General features: G+C 44.7%; 1 protein-coding gene across 1 annotated transcript in view; it reads left to right on the top strand.

Moving 5' to 3' along the window:
• Positions 1-16,529, top strand: part of LOC134956863 (dimethylaniline monooxygenase [N-oxide-forming] 2-like) — a 105,752-nt gene that overhangs the window by 36,579 nt on the left and 52,644 nt on the right. Inside the window, exon 3 of the mRNA XM_063938756.1 lies at positions 4,329-4,491. Within this exon, the coding sequence (XP_063794826.1) occupies positions 4,329-4,491 (163 nt within the window). The remainder of the gene's footprint in view (positions 1-4,328; positions 4,492-16,529) is intronic.

Raw genomic sequence — 16,529 nt, forward strand, 5'->3', positions numbered from 1 at the left:
CGATTGTAAGATGACAAATGTTATCACTAAAAATATCAATCTACATTTACATCTAAAATTGCCTTAACATATGTGGACAAGAGTTAATTTGTCCTTGAAAAGTTTATTGTTTTACTTGAAGACGACAAACAAGGACATAGTCAGAACTTTGTGGGTCCCATAGCAAGATTTTGAAGGGGCCCCTGTCCCAATGCTTCTAGAGAGACACCTCTCTGCAGCAGTTGTTAATTTTATGGCCTAGTTCATTTTCTGAACCATAGTAGTATTTAGTTACTGTTATGCCCCATAGTAGTGCCCTAGTTTATTTTATGAACCATAGTAGTGTCCTAGTGTAGATTATGTCACATTGTATACCTGCCAGTACACATTATGCGACACAGTACCCCAACTTTACATTATAACATGCAGTGTCCCCGGTTCATATTATGTCACATTACAGTGTCCCCAGTTCATATTGTGCCACATTACAGTGCCCCAGTTCATGTTATGTAACATTATAATGCCTTCGAGTTAATTTTATACCACATTACAATTAGTAGGCCAGGGGCATAACTAGATATATTGTAGGCCCAGTGGCATCATAAGGGAGGTGCAGGTGTGCCACCCGCACCCGGGTGTCACCCTTCAATGGGGTGACACCAAAACGAGCCGCGCACTCATACCCGAACACTCAACCCATCCACTGACATGACCAGGTCCGCGCACCGCAGCTGCGACCACATCCCTTCCTCCCTGGCACCAAGCGGCAGTGCAGAACACAGGCCCGCACACCCGCCAGCACAACACCCCTGCAGCCGGGTCCGGACTCCATAGACAGAGCCGGCCGCAGACATAGGGCATTCGGAATGGTACCTGCATGACAGCTCTGGCTACCGCAATCGGAGCTCCGATCGGGCAGGTCAGTATGCAACCGGCAGTGGTGGCGGGGTGTATGTGTGTGGACGGGTGAGGGGGGCCCGTGGTTCGCCAGCCGCATCCGTCCTCTCTCATTATACGGCAGAGCGGCTGGGATGCCTGCAGAGAGCTCTATCAATCAGTAAAAACGCAGGCGTTCCCAAGCATTTTCAGAGAGGGTGTCTGAAATCAGCTCTGGCACCGATCAGCCTGTTTGTATCACGCTGTAGGTAGGATTAAGTCCTGGGCTACGCATAGACTGGAAAAATTATTAGATGGTGATTGAGTTGCGAACAGACTTGCAACTGTCTGCTGTCTAGCAGAATTTTCGCACGGCGTATACATGCATTCATACACTTGCACGGGGCAGGTTTTCTCTCTCCCTGGGTGGTGAATATCTGATCGCAGACCTTTGCAAATTTGCAGCACAGCGATAAGGTCTGAATTAGGCCCTAAGTGTGTGTCAGGGGTGCCTGGCACACAGCACATATGCACTGTGGGTGAAGGACCAATGGCAACACCTGCTGGTTTGCGCCGCCTTTGTGTCCTTGCTAGTTAACTGCAGTGTTACAGTGCTACATGGCATGGTAGCTGGGTAGCGCTGCAGCTTGTGTCCATGTCCTGGTTTCCCGCTGTGTGGTTGTATCGTCGTTAGATAAAGTGTGTGATCGGGGGGGGGGGGGGGTGTCGGACACACACACAAACACGTGCTGTACCTGACATAATGTGCATCAGGGGCTCAACCTAGCATAATATGGGCTCTACCCGGCATAATGTGTATCAGGGGCTCTATTGTGGTGTAATGTGTATAAGGACCTTTACTGTGGTGTTATGTGTGTAAGAGGTAATACTGTGTGGTGTAATGTGAATAATGGACACTACTGTGTCTTGTAATGTGAATTGGTTCTATTCTAGTGTGTAATTATTATTATATACATTTCTGACTAATTTGTGTGACTCTATCGGTGAAGTCAACCGCAATGTATAATTATTTATTATACATATTTCTGACTAATTTGTGTGACGCTTTCGGTGAAGGTCAACCCAACTGGGAGTCTACTGCTAGTGCTGAAACTGCTGCTACTAGTCATGACATTGACAATGCAAGTCTATCAACGTCATCTGCTAAGGCAGATGCCCAGGGGCATAGAGGGCTTAGGCCAGGGTATGTAAAATCATTTAATTTTAGAGTTGTAAAGAAAAAAAAAATTAAAAGGAAAGTTAGCTGCAGTGGCAGGAGACAAACTGCACATTCAGAATCAGAACCATCAAACATTCTTGAGGAACATTTATGGATGTCCACGTCAGCTGACATTTCTCACACTGTCCAAATAGAGAAGCCTCTTTCTCCTCCTTCCACCATTTCTGAACCATCTGAACATGTGGGGAGCAGTACAAGTAAAGATGGTGATGAATCTAATGAGAAGGGTGATGAATCTGATGAGCACATACTGTAATACAAATTGAGGATTATTGTGTGGAAGTGGGACAGGATAAGGGGAATATGTGTGTTCTATCTGACAGTGAGGATGTTGATGATGATGTTGTTTGTGTAAGTCAGCCACCAGTGGCTGCAGTTGTTGACCGTGATAAAAAGAAAGTCATTGTGATGCCTGGGCATAACACCAAAAAAACACCTCTTGGATGTGGGACCCTGGCAATATTTATGAAAGCATCTGTTCCATTTGTGAGGCAGAATTTAGTAGCGGTAGGAACATTAGCCATTTAGGCACTTCCACCATGTTACGTCATTTGCGGCGAACACATTAAATTTATTGAACAAGATTATAATACAATTAACACCTCATCATCACCATCCTCAGAGTAATTCTTAATGGAGGAACTCCTTTTAAAAAATTGTTTTGTGGGGCCCCAAACAAACCAATCATTTTAGCCACAAGTGATGGTCCCTGTCGCTGAAATTATTAGTTTCTTAAACTGTGCATGTCCTGTTTAATATATGCAACATAAGGGAGGGTGGGTGGGAAGACAATTACTCTTGCACCTTATTTCTTTGCGTTATGTGCTCTCTGGAGCATTTTTTGGGCATAGTTTCCAAAACTGCCATCCTGTCTGCCACTGCAGTGCCACTCCTAGATGTGCCACCCACTTCTGTCGCTTAGCTTAGTCATCCAGCGACTTTTTGGCCTAAACTGGATTAAAATAATATTGTGAGCTGTGAGGTGTTCAAAATAGACTGGAAATTAGTGGAAATAAATGTTATTGAGGTTATTAATACTGTAGGGACTACCAAAACCCCAAAAATTACCAGGTGCACATCTCTACTAAGTATTCAGTGTGGAGGTCCATGGGGGGTTGACACCATGAGTTACCACACCCGGTGACACCAACCCTAGTGACGGCTCTGTGTAGGCCCCATGACAAATGTTTTTATGGACCTCTATATATCTACCAATTGTGAAAAATGTATATAACACATGTAACTTTGACATGGATGGTGGGCCCCTCTCAGCTCTGGGCACCATAGCAACTGCACTCCCTGAAACTATGGTAACTACATCCTTGACAACAAGCTGATACTGCAATACAGTATTGCGTTCTTTATTTATTTATGCCCACCAATAGTCCTGGAGACCAATTACGGTGTGTGTAGCTTACACTGATTAGATTCAGCCTTAAATGTCTCAATTTCCAAACTGGGATTGAAGATGATGAAAATAATACTACACTTAACTAAATGATATTAACTGATATTATTTTATATATTTTCAATTGAACTCTGCTATTATGTATTTTTAATTAATTAACTTATTGATATTAACTAATCTCTATTAACTATTATGTATTAAGAAAACTGTATTAACCATGATTCATGTATTATTATATTAATAGCTAAACTCCATTACGTACAGTGAGTATTGTACAAGATGTGCAGAATATGTTGCAGCTTTTTATAATAAATGCATTGTTTACATGAATAATTCAGTTACTATAGTAACATTTTTAAAATATGACAAAGGCAGTCATAACACCTCTGTTGTTTATTTAATAGGACTATGTACTTGCTTGTATATGATTTACTTTTAATGTAAGGAAATCTATTTATGAAGTGGTGATAAACATAATCTCCAGTGAAAGCGCTGGAGAAAGGCTCTCACCCTGCTTTTACATTTACTAGTGATTAGCGCCAGAGACAGCAGAGCTTTCTCAAGTGGTAACTTATTTTTCACCGCTTACCACCGTCTCCTTTATTTCCGCTTTTGAATTGGTCAACCTAGTAACATCAATAATATATACAGTTCATGTTTTTTATTATTAAATAAGGTCTTTCCTGGTAGTAATTAACTCTATTCTGCTGTTACAGTGTTGTTTGGCTGACGTTCCAAAATGTATGCTTATTCCACAGATTTAATTCTATTAAATCCTGCGATGTGTCACTGATATGCTTAATCTTTTCTCTTAATTCTATGCAGACAAAAGTTTGCAGTGTAAAGCAACGCCAAGATTTTGCCACAGCAGGACAATGGGATATTGTCACAGAACATCATGGGAAGAGCAGCTTAGCCATTTTTGATGCAGTGATAGTTTGCAATGGCCATTATAATGAACCTTATTTGCCACTACACTGTTTTCCGGGTGAGTACTGTAATTGATTATATAACAATTATTGTGGTGTACAAAATATTGAGGTTTTTATATAAATGGCCAGGTGTTCATTCACCCTTAATATATCTCCTTGTGTACTGGTGCTGAACCAAATATTTTCCAAATATTACAAGAATATGATCGTGCTGATATTTTATTAGGCTTACTAGCACATGAGACACAATGGGCGAGATTCAAATGTTTTTGTGGTCGAAGAAATGTAAATAAACTGGCGCTCCTGAAAAAACAAACAACCAAATAGACTCTGAGATCTGCTCACCGGGATGGGACGGGCTAGCCCCAAATAACAACAGAGTGAATAAAAGCTTGGTGGGAGCGCTGGGAGAGTGTTTTAATATCAAATTTTAATTAAAACAATGTGGTATACATACCATTACACAGATAAACATATAACAATATAAAACCAAACAATGGTGAAGATTCCTATAATAGGCTGCTGGCAACAATATAATGAAGAATGTAGCGCATTGAACTGTGTGGTTAGAAACAGTTACTGTATCATTGAGTGATACACAGTCATGCGAGTCTTTGTGATAAATGGCAAAAGGTTTAAACCTAAAAAACATCCATTGTAAAGAGCATCGCTGGAAATGGTACGTCAGTGAGTATCTTACCCACTAAAGGGTCAAGCTTCCTGTTTGTGTACAAACCCTCTGAAGCAGGTTAAGGTGAATACCAGGGAGACAGCCGTCTTTGTGTGCCAGGTCTTTTGCCAGACGTGCGTCCATGGGCTGGGATGCAGATTATATGCGGCTGCACTGAGCAGCGGCTCAAGGGGGTAATTCAGACCTGAACGCTCGCTAGCGTTTTTTCAGAGCTGCGAACAGGTCAGAACTGCACACGCGTATGCACTGCAATGCGCAGGCGTGTCGCACGGGTACAAAGCGGATCATTGCTGTGCGATGGGTTTTACGAAGAATCCATTCGCACAGTCGATCGCAGGAGATTGACTGGAAGAAGCCATTTGTGGGTGGCAACTGACCGTTTTTAGGGAGTGGTTGGAAAAACGCAGGCGTGTCCAAGCATTTGCAGGGCGGGTGACTGACGTCTATTCCGGCCCCGGACAGGCTGAAGTGATCGCAGCGTCTGAGTAAGTCCTGGGCAACTCAGAAACTGCACAAAGTTTTTTTGTACCGTTCGACTGCACATGCGATCGCACACTTGCACAGCTAAAATACACTCCCCGGTGGGCGGCAATCGTGCAGCTGACGGTTACCACTGGACAGTATCTCCTCTCCGTGCAGATGATTGGCGGCTGCACAGAGGCGGGTGTGCGGCAGCTCAATTGCGGGGATCGTTTAGCTGACGGTTACCGCTGGACGGTATCTCCTCTCCGTTTTGAGTCTGGCTCAGGTGTGCTGCGCTGAATGTAGCCGCGGGTTGAGGCTAAATGGAGAGAGGGAGGAAGATACCCTGTGAGTGTGCAGGACAGGGTCTTGGCAATGAAGCAGGTGGAATAATGGTGTCAAGTAGCTGATTGCATCCATATATCCAGCATCCTTGATGCGTTTCTCGACCTCAAGTGCTTTCCGTTTCTTCTGAAGAAACAGCCGCCATTGTTTGGTTTTATATTTTTATATGTTTATCTGTGTAATGGTATTTATACCACAATGTTTTAATTAAAATGTGTCATTAATACACTCTCCCAGCACTCCCACATTGCTTTATTTTCACGTATTTGTAGTCAGCAGTCACTATATGGCACCCAATGGAACTATTCAAGTGTAGCTCCGTTTGGCTGCCAGTATCTACATTTCAGCTTGCACCCGACAAGGGTGGCGAGCTGAAATGTGTGAAAAGCTCGCACCCAAACGGCACTTTTCCAGATAGTGCATATTTGTTTAGTCTGTTTTAGCCGTATTACGCAGCTAATCCTGACACGAATGGGCACGATCAGTGCGATAGGGGACATCAATTGTATATAGCGCAGGCGATCTCCCCTCACTTTAGAAGGGAGATTGGGAGCAATAACAATTGAATTCCCCCATTTTATGCCAAATTACCAGAAAGATTTTTGGGCTACAATTACAATATCAGATTACAGAGCTTACCCGGGTTCATTAGGAATAACCCGGGTCGAAGTGCAGTGGAAATGGCGTCTGAGGCCAGGTTCAACCCGAGTTGGAGCCATGTTCAATATCCCGAGTTGGACCCAGGATTTAGGTGGAAAAGGTGTATCATGGGATGAAGCAGTAAAAAGAGCGGAGAAGTGTGCCAGTGGAAGAGTTGCCCATGGCAACCAATCAACTGCTACCTATCATTTTATAGACTGTTCTTCATAAATACTACATCAAAGCTGATTGGTTGCTACGGTAACTTCTACACTTTGATCACTGCTTCATACATTTCCCCCAATGTGCAGTATCCTGTATTATAGCAGTTATATCTTTGTATACATTTGGAAGTGGTATCCAGGAAAGTTCATTGCGCAAAACATTCTGATGAATGATGATGACTTTTTCCATGTGTGTACAGTATGTTATGTGATTATATTTTAATTGTTAATATTGAAATTTTTAATAATAAAACTAATAAATAAAAATACTTTTTGGTATCAGCAGCTGTGGTTAGCACCCTAATTATTTTTTGTATGTTATTACTATACCTTCGCTAAGGAGTTAATATTTTACATGTGTTAGGGCCTATCTCCACTGATTACACTGGGGAGCAAAAACTGTTTTTTTTTTCTTGTTGCCAAGTATTTAAGATCAGTTTGCGAGTACTCGTGGGTCCTTTTTTCGCATTAGATCTTCGCTATAGCTGAATTGGCTCCAGTTTTCAAATTAATGAAAAATTATAAAACTCAGTTAGTTTCTCCATTTGAAGTACCTTACTAGTCTATGCCACTATATTTAACGGAATCAACTTAGTTTTGATTTTTTAACAACTACCCTCTTTCAACAATAACAAGAATTTATTTTATTTGTAATACCGTAGGGGTGTGGTTCATCAAATCGACAGTGTCTAGGTCGACCACTATAGGTCGACAGTCACTAGGTCGACATGGATGGAAGGTCGACAGGGTTTCTAGGTCGACATGTGCTAGGTCGACAGGTCTAAAGGTCGACATGAGGATTTTTTCTTTTTGTGTCGTTTTCTCCGTAGAGTGACCGGGATCCCAAATTAGTGCACCGCGTCCCCTCGCATGGCTCGCTTCGCTCGCCATGCTTCGGGCATGGTGCCTGCGCTCCGCTACCGCTTCGCTCGGCACACTTTACCGTTACAATCGTAGTCCACGTGGATCGTTAAGAATGAAAAAATAAAAAATAAAAAATGTGAAAAACTCATGTCGACCTTTAGACCTGTCGACCTAGCACATGTCGACCTAGAAACCCTGTCGACCTTCCATCCATGTCGACCTAGTGACTGTCGACCTATAGTGGTCGACCTAAACATTGTTGACCTAGACACTGTCGATCTTCAGACCGGATCCCTACCGTAGCTGGTAGTCAAGTTTGAGACACATAATACATTCATAGCTCCTCACTTATGCAAGGAGGAGGCATGGTAGTGCACTGATGAGCCTGTTGGGACATCCTCAGACCACAGCCACACCTCCTCGCAGCATACAGAGAGGAGTAATGGAGAGGACTGAGTAACTCAGTTAGCACACCTCCTGTTCCTTTGAGCGGCCTTCTCTCTGTCCCACCACAATTTCCCACTGATTGGGCTTGTTTTGTTCAGTACATCCTCGGCTTTTGTTGGGAGTTAGCACTGAATGTGTGGAAACAAAACGTTTTCGTCGTAAAAATTAATTCTTCTCGGAAACGGTGTACTAACAACCCTGATGTTTTTTGTTATATTTGTGGCAAAAATAGTGTTGCAAAAGGCAGAAAAGATATAACTATATTCATAAAACAAGTATTTCAGACTTATTTTGGATGTCACATAAGCCAGCAAGACAAGATATGGGTGCCTTACAAAGGGGGTCATTCCGAGTTGTTCGCTCGTTATTTTTTTTCGCTACGGAGCGATTAGTCGCAAACTGCGCATGCGCAATGTTCGCAGTGCGCCTGCGCCAAGTAAATTAGCACAAAAGTTTGGTATTTTACTCACTACGTAACAAAGTTTTTTCATCGTTCTGGTGATCGGAGTGTGATTGACAGGAAGTGGGTGTTTCTGGGCGGAAACTGACCGTTTTCTGGGAGTGTGCGGAGAAACGCTAGCGTTTCTGGGAAAAACGCGGGAGTGTCTGAAGAGACGGGGGAGTGTTTGGGTAAACGCTGGGTGTGTTTGTGACGTCAAACCAGGAACGAAACTGACTGAACTGATCGCAGTGTAGGAGTAAGTCTGGAGCTACTCAGAAACTGCAAAGAAATTTCTATTCGCAATTCTGCTAATCTTTCGTTCGCAATTCTGCTATGCTAAGATACACTCCCAGAGGGCGGCGGCTTAGCGTGTGCAATGCTGCTAAAAGCAGCTAGCGAGCGAACAACTCGGAATGAGGGCCAAAGTTTGTAAATCCTGCATGGAATCACTCCGCAATTGGACTAAAGGTGATCGAAAAGGACTTAATTTCGGCATACCTATGATGTGGTGTGAGCCAAAAGATCACTTGAGTGACTGCTATTTTTGTGCTGTAAATGTGAAGGGTATGAATCGATTTAAGAAATGCAAATGGGAATACCCAAGTATGAATTCTCCAAAGCAACCAATACCACATAGCAAATATTTACCTGTACCATCATTCAGTTTTTTGGGCAAAGTTGAATGTGATGATGTGGAAATGTTAAGTGCAAGTGACAACACAGAGGAAAGTGAGTTTGAAGAAATTTCCTCTACTCCAAACAAATTTTCTCAAAAGGAACTAAACGTTTTAATTCGTGACTTGAGTTTATTGAAAAAAGGAGCTGAGCTTTTAGCAACCAGACTTCACGAAAAGCACTGTCTTGAATCGGATGTAACTGTAGCGTCGTATCGAAGTAGAGAGCAAGCCATACTGATGTTCTTTAGCCAAGATAACAATTTTGTATATTGCAACAATATTCCTGAACTTCTCCAGATGAAGGACTTACCAGACTACCAAGCAGAAGACTAGCGGCTCATCTTGGATAGTTCTAAAAGGAGCTTAAAATGCGTATTACTGCATAATGGGAATAAATTTGTGTCGATTCCTATCGGTCATTCAACAAAACTTAAAGAACAGTATGAAAATATCAAGGTATTCTTAGAAAAAATAGCCTATTCTCAGCATCAGTGGTCTGCTTGTGTTGATTTAAAAATGGTAAACTTTCTTCTTGGGCAGCAAAATGTATATACTAAGTATCCTTGCCACAAATGCTTATGGGATAGTTGTGCAAAACAAAAGCACTGGCAGCAAACTGTATGGCTTCCAAGAGAAGTTATAACTGTAGGAGAAGCCAACATCATTCATGAGCCCTTAATAGACAGGACAAAAAAATCAAACTGCTGCCTCTCTATATCAAACTGGTTTTAATGAAACAATTTTTCATTAAACTGGGTTTAATGAAACAATTTGTAAACGTTTTGGACAAGTTAGGCGATTGTTTCACGTATATTTGTTGAACGTTTTCATCTCTTAGCATTGAAAAAGTAAAGGCAGTCATTTTTGACAGCCCACAGATATGGAAACTGGTGAAAGATCCAAACTTTACCACATCTATGACTAAAACCGAAACTGAAGCATGGCTGAGTTATGTGACTGTCATTCAATTTTTTTTTTTGGCAATGACAAGGCAGACAACTATCAGGAATTAGTCCACAACATGCTAAAATTTGCATTTTAATACCTACCGGTAAATCCTTTTCTCTTAGTCCATAGAGGATGCTGGGGACACTTCAAGAACAATTGGGGTATAGACGGGATCCGCAGGAGACATGGGAACTTTAAGACTTTGAAGGGGTGTGAACTGGCTCCTCCCTCTATGCCCCTCCTCCAGACTCCAGTTATAGGAACTGTGCCCAGGGAGACGGACATTTCGAGGAGAAGGATTTATTGTTAAAATAAGGTGAGATACATACCAGCTCACACCACAAACACGCCGTACAACATGGCATTTAACAGAACTCCAGTCAACGGCATGAACAATGTCAGCAACAGGCTGACTTTAACAGAAACACAACCTGTGTGTAAACATAACTAATAACTGCAGATAGAGTCCGCACTGGGACGGGCGCCCAGCATCCTCTACGGACTAAGAGAAAAGGATTTACCGGTAGGTATTAAAATCCTTTTTTCTCATACATCCTAGAGAATGCTGGGGACACTACAAGAACCATGGGGTTTATACCAAAGCTCTAGAACGGGTGGGAGAGTGCGGATGACTCTGCAGCACCGATTGACCAAACATGAGGTCCTCATCAGCCAGGGTATCAAACTTGTAAAATTTCGCAAAAGTGTTTGAACCCGACCAAGTAGCTGCTCGGCAGAGTTGTAATGCCGAGACCCCCCGGGCAGCCGCCCAGGATGAGCCCACCTTTCTGGTAGAGTGGGCCTTCACTGATTACGGTAACAGCAATCCAGCCGTAGAATGAGCCTGCTGAATCGTATGACAGATCCAGCGTGCAATAGTCTGCTTGGAAGCAGGATTTCCAATCTTTTTGGAAGCATATAGGACAAACAGAGTTTCTGTTTTCCTAAGTGGAGCCATTCTGGTGACATAAATCTTTAAAGCCCTGACAACATCGAGAGATTTTGACACAGCAAAGGCGTCAGTAGCCACTGGCACCACAATAGGCTGGTTCATGTGGAACGATGAAACCACCGTCAGCAGAAATTGTTGACGAGTCCTCAACTCTGCTCTATCTTCATGGAAGATTAAATAAGGACTCTTGTGAGACAAAGCCGCTAACTCAGACACCCGCCTTGCGGATGCTAAGGCCAATAACATGACCACTTTCCAAGTGAGAAATTTCAACTCTACCTTCTGTAAAGGTTCAAACCAATGTGATTGAAGAAACTGCAACACCACATTAAGATCCCATGGTGCCACTGGGGGCACAAATGGAGGTTGGATGTGCAAAACGCCTTTCACGAAAGTCTGAACTTCTGGAAGGCAGGCCAATTGTTTTTGAAAGAAAACCGATAAGGCCGAAATTTGTACTTTAATCGAGCCTAACTTTAGGCCCGCATCCACACCTGCTTGCAGAAAATTGAGAAAATGCCCTAGCTGGAATTCTTCCGTAGGAGCCTTCTTGGATTCACACCAAGACACATATTTTCTCCAAATACGGTGGTAATGGTTTGACGTTACTCCTTTCCTAGCTTGAAGAAGTGTGGGAAGTGACTTCACTGGGAATACCCTTTCGGGCTAGGATCCGGCGTTCAACCGCCAAGCCGTCAAACGTAGCCGCGGTAAGTCGTGATATACGCACGGCCCCTGCTATAACAGATCCTCTCGTAAAGGAAGAGGCCAGGGATCTCCTATGAGTAATTCCTGAAGATCTGGATACCAAGCCCTCCTTGGCCAGTCTGGAACAATGAGGATCGCCTGAACCTTTGATCTTCTTATGATCTTTAGCACCTTTGGAATGAGTGGAAGCGGAGGGAAAACATACACCAACTGAAACACCCATGGTGTCTCAAGCACGTCCACTGCTATTGTTTGAGGGTCCCTCGACCTGGAACAATATCTCTGAAGTTTCTTGTTGAGGTGAGACACCATCATGTCTATTTGAGGAATTCCCTAAAGACTTGTCACTTCTGCAAAGACCTCTTGATGAAGACCCCACTCTCCTGGATGGAGATCGTTTCTGCTGAGGAAGTCTGCTTCCCAGTTGTCTACTCCTGGAATGAAGATTGCTGACAGAGCGCTTGTATGTCTTTCTGCCCAGCGGAGAACTTTTGTGGCCACTGCCATTGCCACTCTGCTCTTTGTTCCGCCCTGGCGGTTTATGTGCGCTACTGCTGTTATATTGTCTGACTGGGTAAGGACGAGCAGGTTGCGAAGGAGACGTTCCGCTTGAAGAAGGCCGTTGTAAATGGCCCTTAACTCTAGAATGTTTATGTGTAGACAAACTTCCTGGCTTGACCATCTTCCCTGGAAGCTTTCCCTCTGTGTGACTGCTCCCCAGCCTCGGAGACTCGCATCCGTGGTCACTAGGATCCAGTCCTGGATCCCGAACCTGCATCCCTCTAGGAGGTGAGAGCTGTGCAGCCACCACAGGAGTGAGATTCTGGTCTTGGAGGACAGGATTATTTTCCGGTGCATGTGCAGATGGGATCCGGACCACTTGTCCAACAGGTCCCACTGAAACACTCTGGCATGGAATCTGCCAAATTGAATGGCCTTGTAGGCCCCCACCATCTTTCCCAGAAATCGAGTACATTGATGGATTGACATTCCCGCTGGTTTCAGAATTTGTTTGACCAAACTCTGAATTTTCAGAGCCTTCTCTTCTGGAAGAAAAACTCTCTGTAATTCTGTGTCCAGAATCATTCCCAAAAACGACAGACGTTTCGTCGGATTCAACTGTGACTTGGGAAAGTTTAGGATCCAACCATGTTGTCGTAGAACTGTCAGGGAGAGCGTAATGTCCTGCACCAGCTTGTCTTTGGATCTCGCCTTTATCAGGAGATCGTCCAAATACGGGATAATTGTGACTCCTTGCTTGCGAAGGAGAACCATCATTTCCGCCATTACCTTGGTGAAAATCCTCGGAGCCGTGGACAGACCAAACGGCAACGTCTGAAATTGGTAATGACAATCCTGAATAGCAAACCTCAGGTAAGCCTGATGCGGAGGATATATGCGGATGTGTATGTAAGCATCCTTTATGTCGACCGACACCATGAAATCCCCTTCATCCAGACTGGAGATCACTGCTCAGAGAGATTCCATCTTGAATTTGAATTTTCTTAGGTAAAGATTGAGGGACTTTAGGTTCAGAATTGGTCTGACCGAACCATCCGGCTTCGGGACCACAAACAGGCTTGAATTAAAGCCTTCTCCCTGTTGAGACGGGAGAACCCTGATAATGACTTGATTTAGACACAACTTTTGTATTGCATCGCATACAACCTTCCTGTCCGGAAGAGAAGCTGGTAAGGCCGATTTGAAAAATCGGTGAGGGGGAAGGTCTTGAAACTCCAGTTTGTACCCCTGGGACACTATTTCTAAAACCCATGGGTACAGGGCCGCACGAGCCCAGAATTGACTGAAGAGCTTGAGACGTGCCCCCACCGGTGCGGACTCCCGCAGAGGAGCCCCAGCGTCATGCGGTGGATTTGGCAGAAGCCGGAGAGGACTTCTGCTCTTGGGAACCTGCCACGGCCGGAGATCTTTTACCTTTTCCTCTTCCCCTATTAGCAAGGAAGGAATAACCTCGGCCTTTTTTGTATTTATTTGGCCGAAAGGACTGCATCTGAAAGTGGTGAGCTTTCTTTTGTTGTGGAGGAACATAAGGCAAAAATGACGACTTACCCGCGGTAGCCGTAGATACCAAATCAGTGAGACCCTCACCAAACAAGACACTACCTTTATATGGGAGAGACTCCATAGCTTTCTTAGAGTCAGCATCAGCATTCCATTGATGAATCCACAATGCCCTCCTAGCTGAAATCGCCATGGCATTGGCTTTTGATCCCAAAATGCCAATATCTCTCGCCGCCTCCTTTAGGTAGGCCACAGCGTCCCTGATATAACCCAGAGTTAACAGGATGCTATCCCTATCTAGGGTATCTATATCAGATGACAAGTTCTCTGCCCACTTTTCGATAGCACTACTCACCCACGCAGATGCGATGGTCGGTCTGAGCAGTGTACCTGTGGTGACGTAAATGGATTTTAACGTATTTTCCTGTCTACGATCCGCAGGATCCTTAAGGGCTGCCGTGTCAGGAGACGGTAAAGCCACCTTTTTAGACAACCATGATAGAGCCTTGTCCACAATGGGGGATGACTCCCACTTTTCTCTATCTTCAGAGGGGAACCGATACGCCACCTGAATCCTTTTGGGAATCAGAAACTTTTTGTCAGGATTTTCCCACATTTTTTCAAACAGAGTATTCAGTTCATGAGAGGGAGTAAACGTTACCTCAGGTTTCTTTCCCTTATACATAGAGACCCTAGTACCAGGAACCGCAGGGTCTTCAGTGATATGTAACACGTCTTTTATTGCCACAATCATGTACTGAATGTTTGGGTCTAATCTGGCATCACTATAGTCGACACTGGAGTCAGTGTCCGTATCATTGTCTGTGTCTGCAAACTGAGCAAATGAACGTTTATGTGATCCCGAGGGCGTCTGAACCTGTGATAACACATCCTCCACAGATTTCTTCAATGCCTGGTTCTGAGATTCAGATCAATCTAATCTCTTATTAATAAGAGCCACATTAGCATTCAAGGCATTCAACACATTTACCCAATCAAGAGTCGGTGGTACCGACAGGGTCACTCCCACAGCCGTTTCTGTCCCTAACACAGTCTCCTCCTGGGAAGAGCACTCCGCCTCAGACATGCCGACACAAGCGTACCGACACCCACAGACACACTGGGCAAAAAGGGGACAGACCCACAGGAAAGCCTGTCAGAGAAACACAGAGGGAGTTTGCCAGCTCACAACCCAGCGCTCAATCCCGGTTCTGAAACGTTAATATAAAGCTTCAGACCTGTAGCGCTTTTATTATACTTATATTTGCACCAAATTAACTGTGCCCACCCCCCCATTTTGCACCCTGTTACTTGTACAGCAGTGTTGAGGAAGGACCAGCGTCTCTGCAGCTCTGTGAAGAGAAAATGGCGCTGATGAGAGCTGTGAGGGCTAAGCCTCGCCCCCTTAATGGTGCGCTTCAGCCCCGCTATTTTTTAATATAATTACACTGGCGGGGGTTAGGATTTAGTGCCTAGGCATTTATTTTCCACTTTGTCAGCCTTAATGAGAAGTTTTATGCTGCCTAGGGCGCCCCCCCGCGCCCTGCACCCTCTAGTGCCGCTGTGTGTGGGAGAATGGCGCGCAACGCGATCCAGTGTTCCAAACCCTCAGGAGCTACCTCAGAAGCCGTCACTGGTCTTCTTTTCTTCTTCTACTCACCTGTCTTCTGACTTCTGGCTCTGCAAGAGGGGTGATGGCGGGCTCTGGGAGTGAATCCCTAGGCGTACCTAGTGTTCCAAACCCTCAGGAGCTAATGGTGTCCTGTAGCCAAGAAGCAGAGCCTTTAAACTCACTAGAAGTATGTCTGACTTCTCTCCCCTAAGTCCCACGATGCAGGGAGACTGTTGCCAGCAGTCCTCCCTGAAAATAAAAAACCTAACATAGTGTCTTTTTAGAGAAACTCAGTAGAGCTCCTCCAAGCAGGGACGTGCAGTCAGGGGAGGCAGTGCCTCCCCTGTCATAATGATTAAAATAATACAAAAAAGATACTAATAATATAGATTCTACTTTGTATTATTTTAATAATTTTTAATGTAAAAATGCAGCCAAATCTCTATGGGAGCTACAGACAATAATAAAGTGCCTGAAGCGGGGCTGGGCAGGGGGTGGGGCCATGCTGCGGGCTGGAAAAGCCCATTGAAAAATGAATGAAAAGTGGCACCAGCACTACTGCCTCATTGACAGGGGCTGTGCCTTCAGCCCACATCAAGGCACACCCCTGTCAATTAGGAAGATGTGATTGGACAGCGACAGGGGGTTGGCTGGAACAGATGGGCAGAGTCAGATGCCCCCCCATGGGCTGGATGCAAGTAATCTTACTAGCCAGACAGGGGCGGATTGGCTGGAGTTTACCTGGGAGGTCAGTCCGTGTGGGGGCCGCTGAAATAATCTGTCATGCCCAGGGGCATCCCTCCCGCAGAGATCCACCGTACCCAGGCCGCTGACAGACCAGGATAACCCATTGTTGCAGGCTCCCGGCAGATTGTCAGCGCACTGATTGTAGTGTGACAGCTGCCGGGTGCCTGCCCCGCTTCCCCAGCATAAGCTGCTCTGTTCGGCGCCCTGTGGTGCGCTGGTAACTCTCATGGCCGGGTCGCAATTGAGGTTCCCACAGCCAGCGCTAATGAGTTCGGCTGACTCATTGTAGTACGCAGCTGCCGGGCCGGCTGTGG

This window comes from Pseudophryne corroboree, chromosome 9 (assembly GCF_028390025.1).
Source record: "Pseudophryne corroboree isolate aPseCor3 chromosome 9, aPseCor3.hap2, whole genome shotgun sequence".
Taxonomy (NCBI): domain Eukaryota; kingdom Metazoa; phylum Chordata; class Amphibia; order Anura; family Myobatrachidae; genus Pseudophryne; species Pseudophryne corroboree.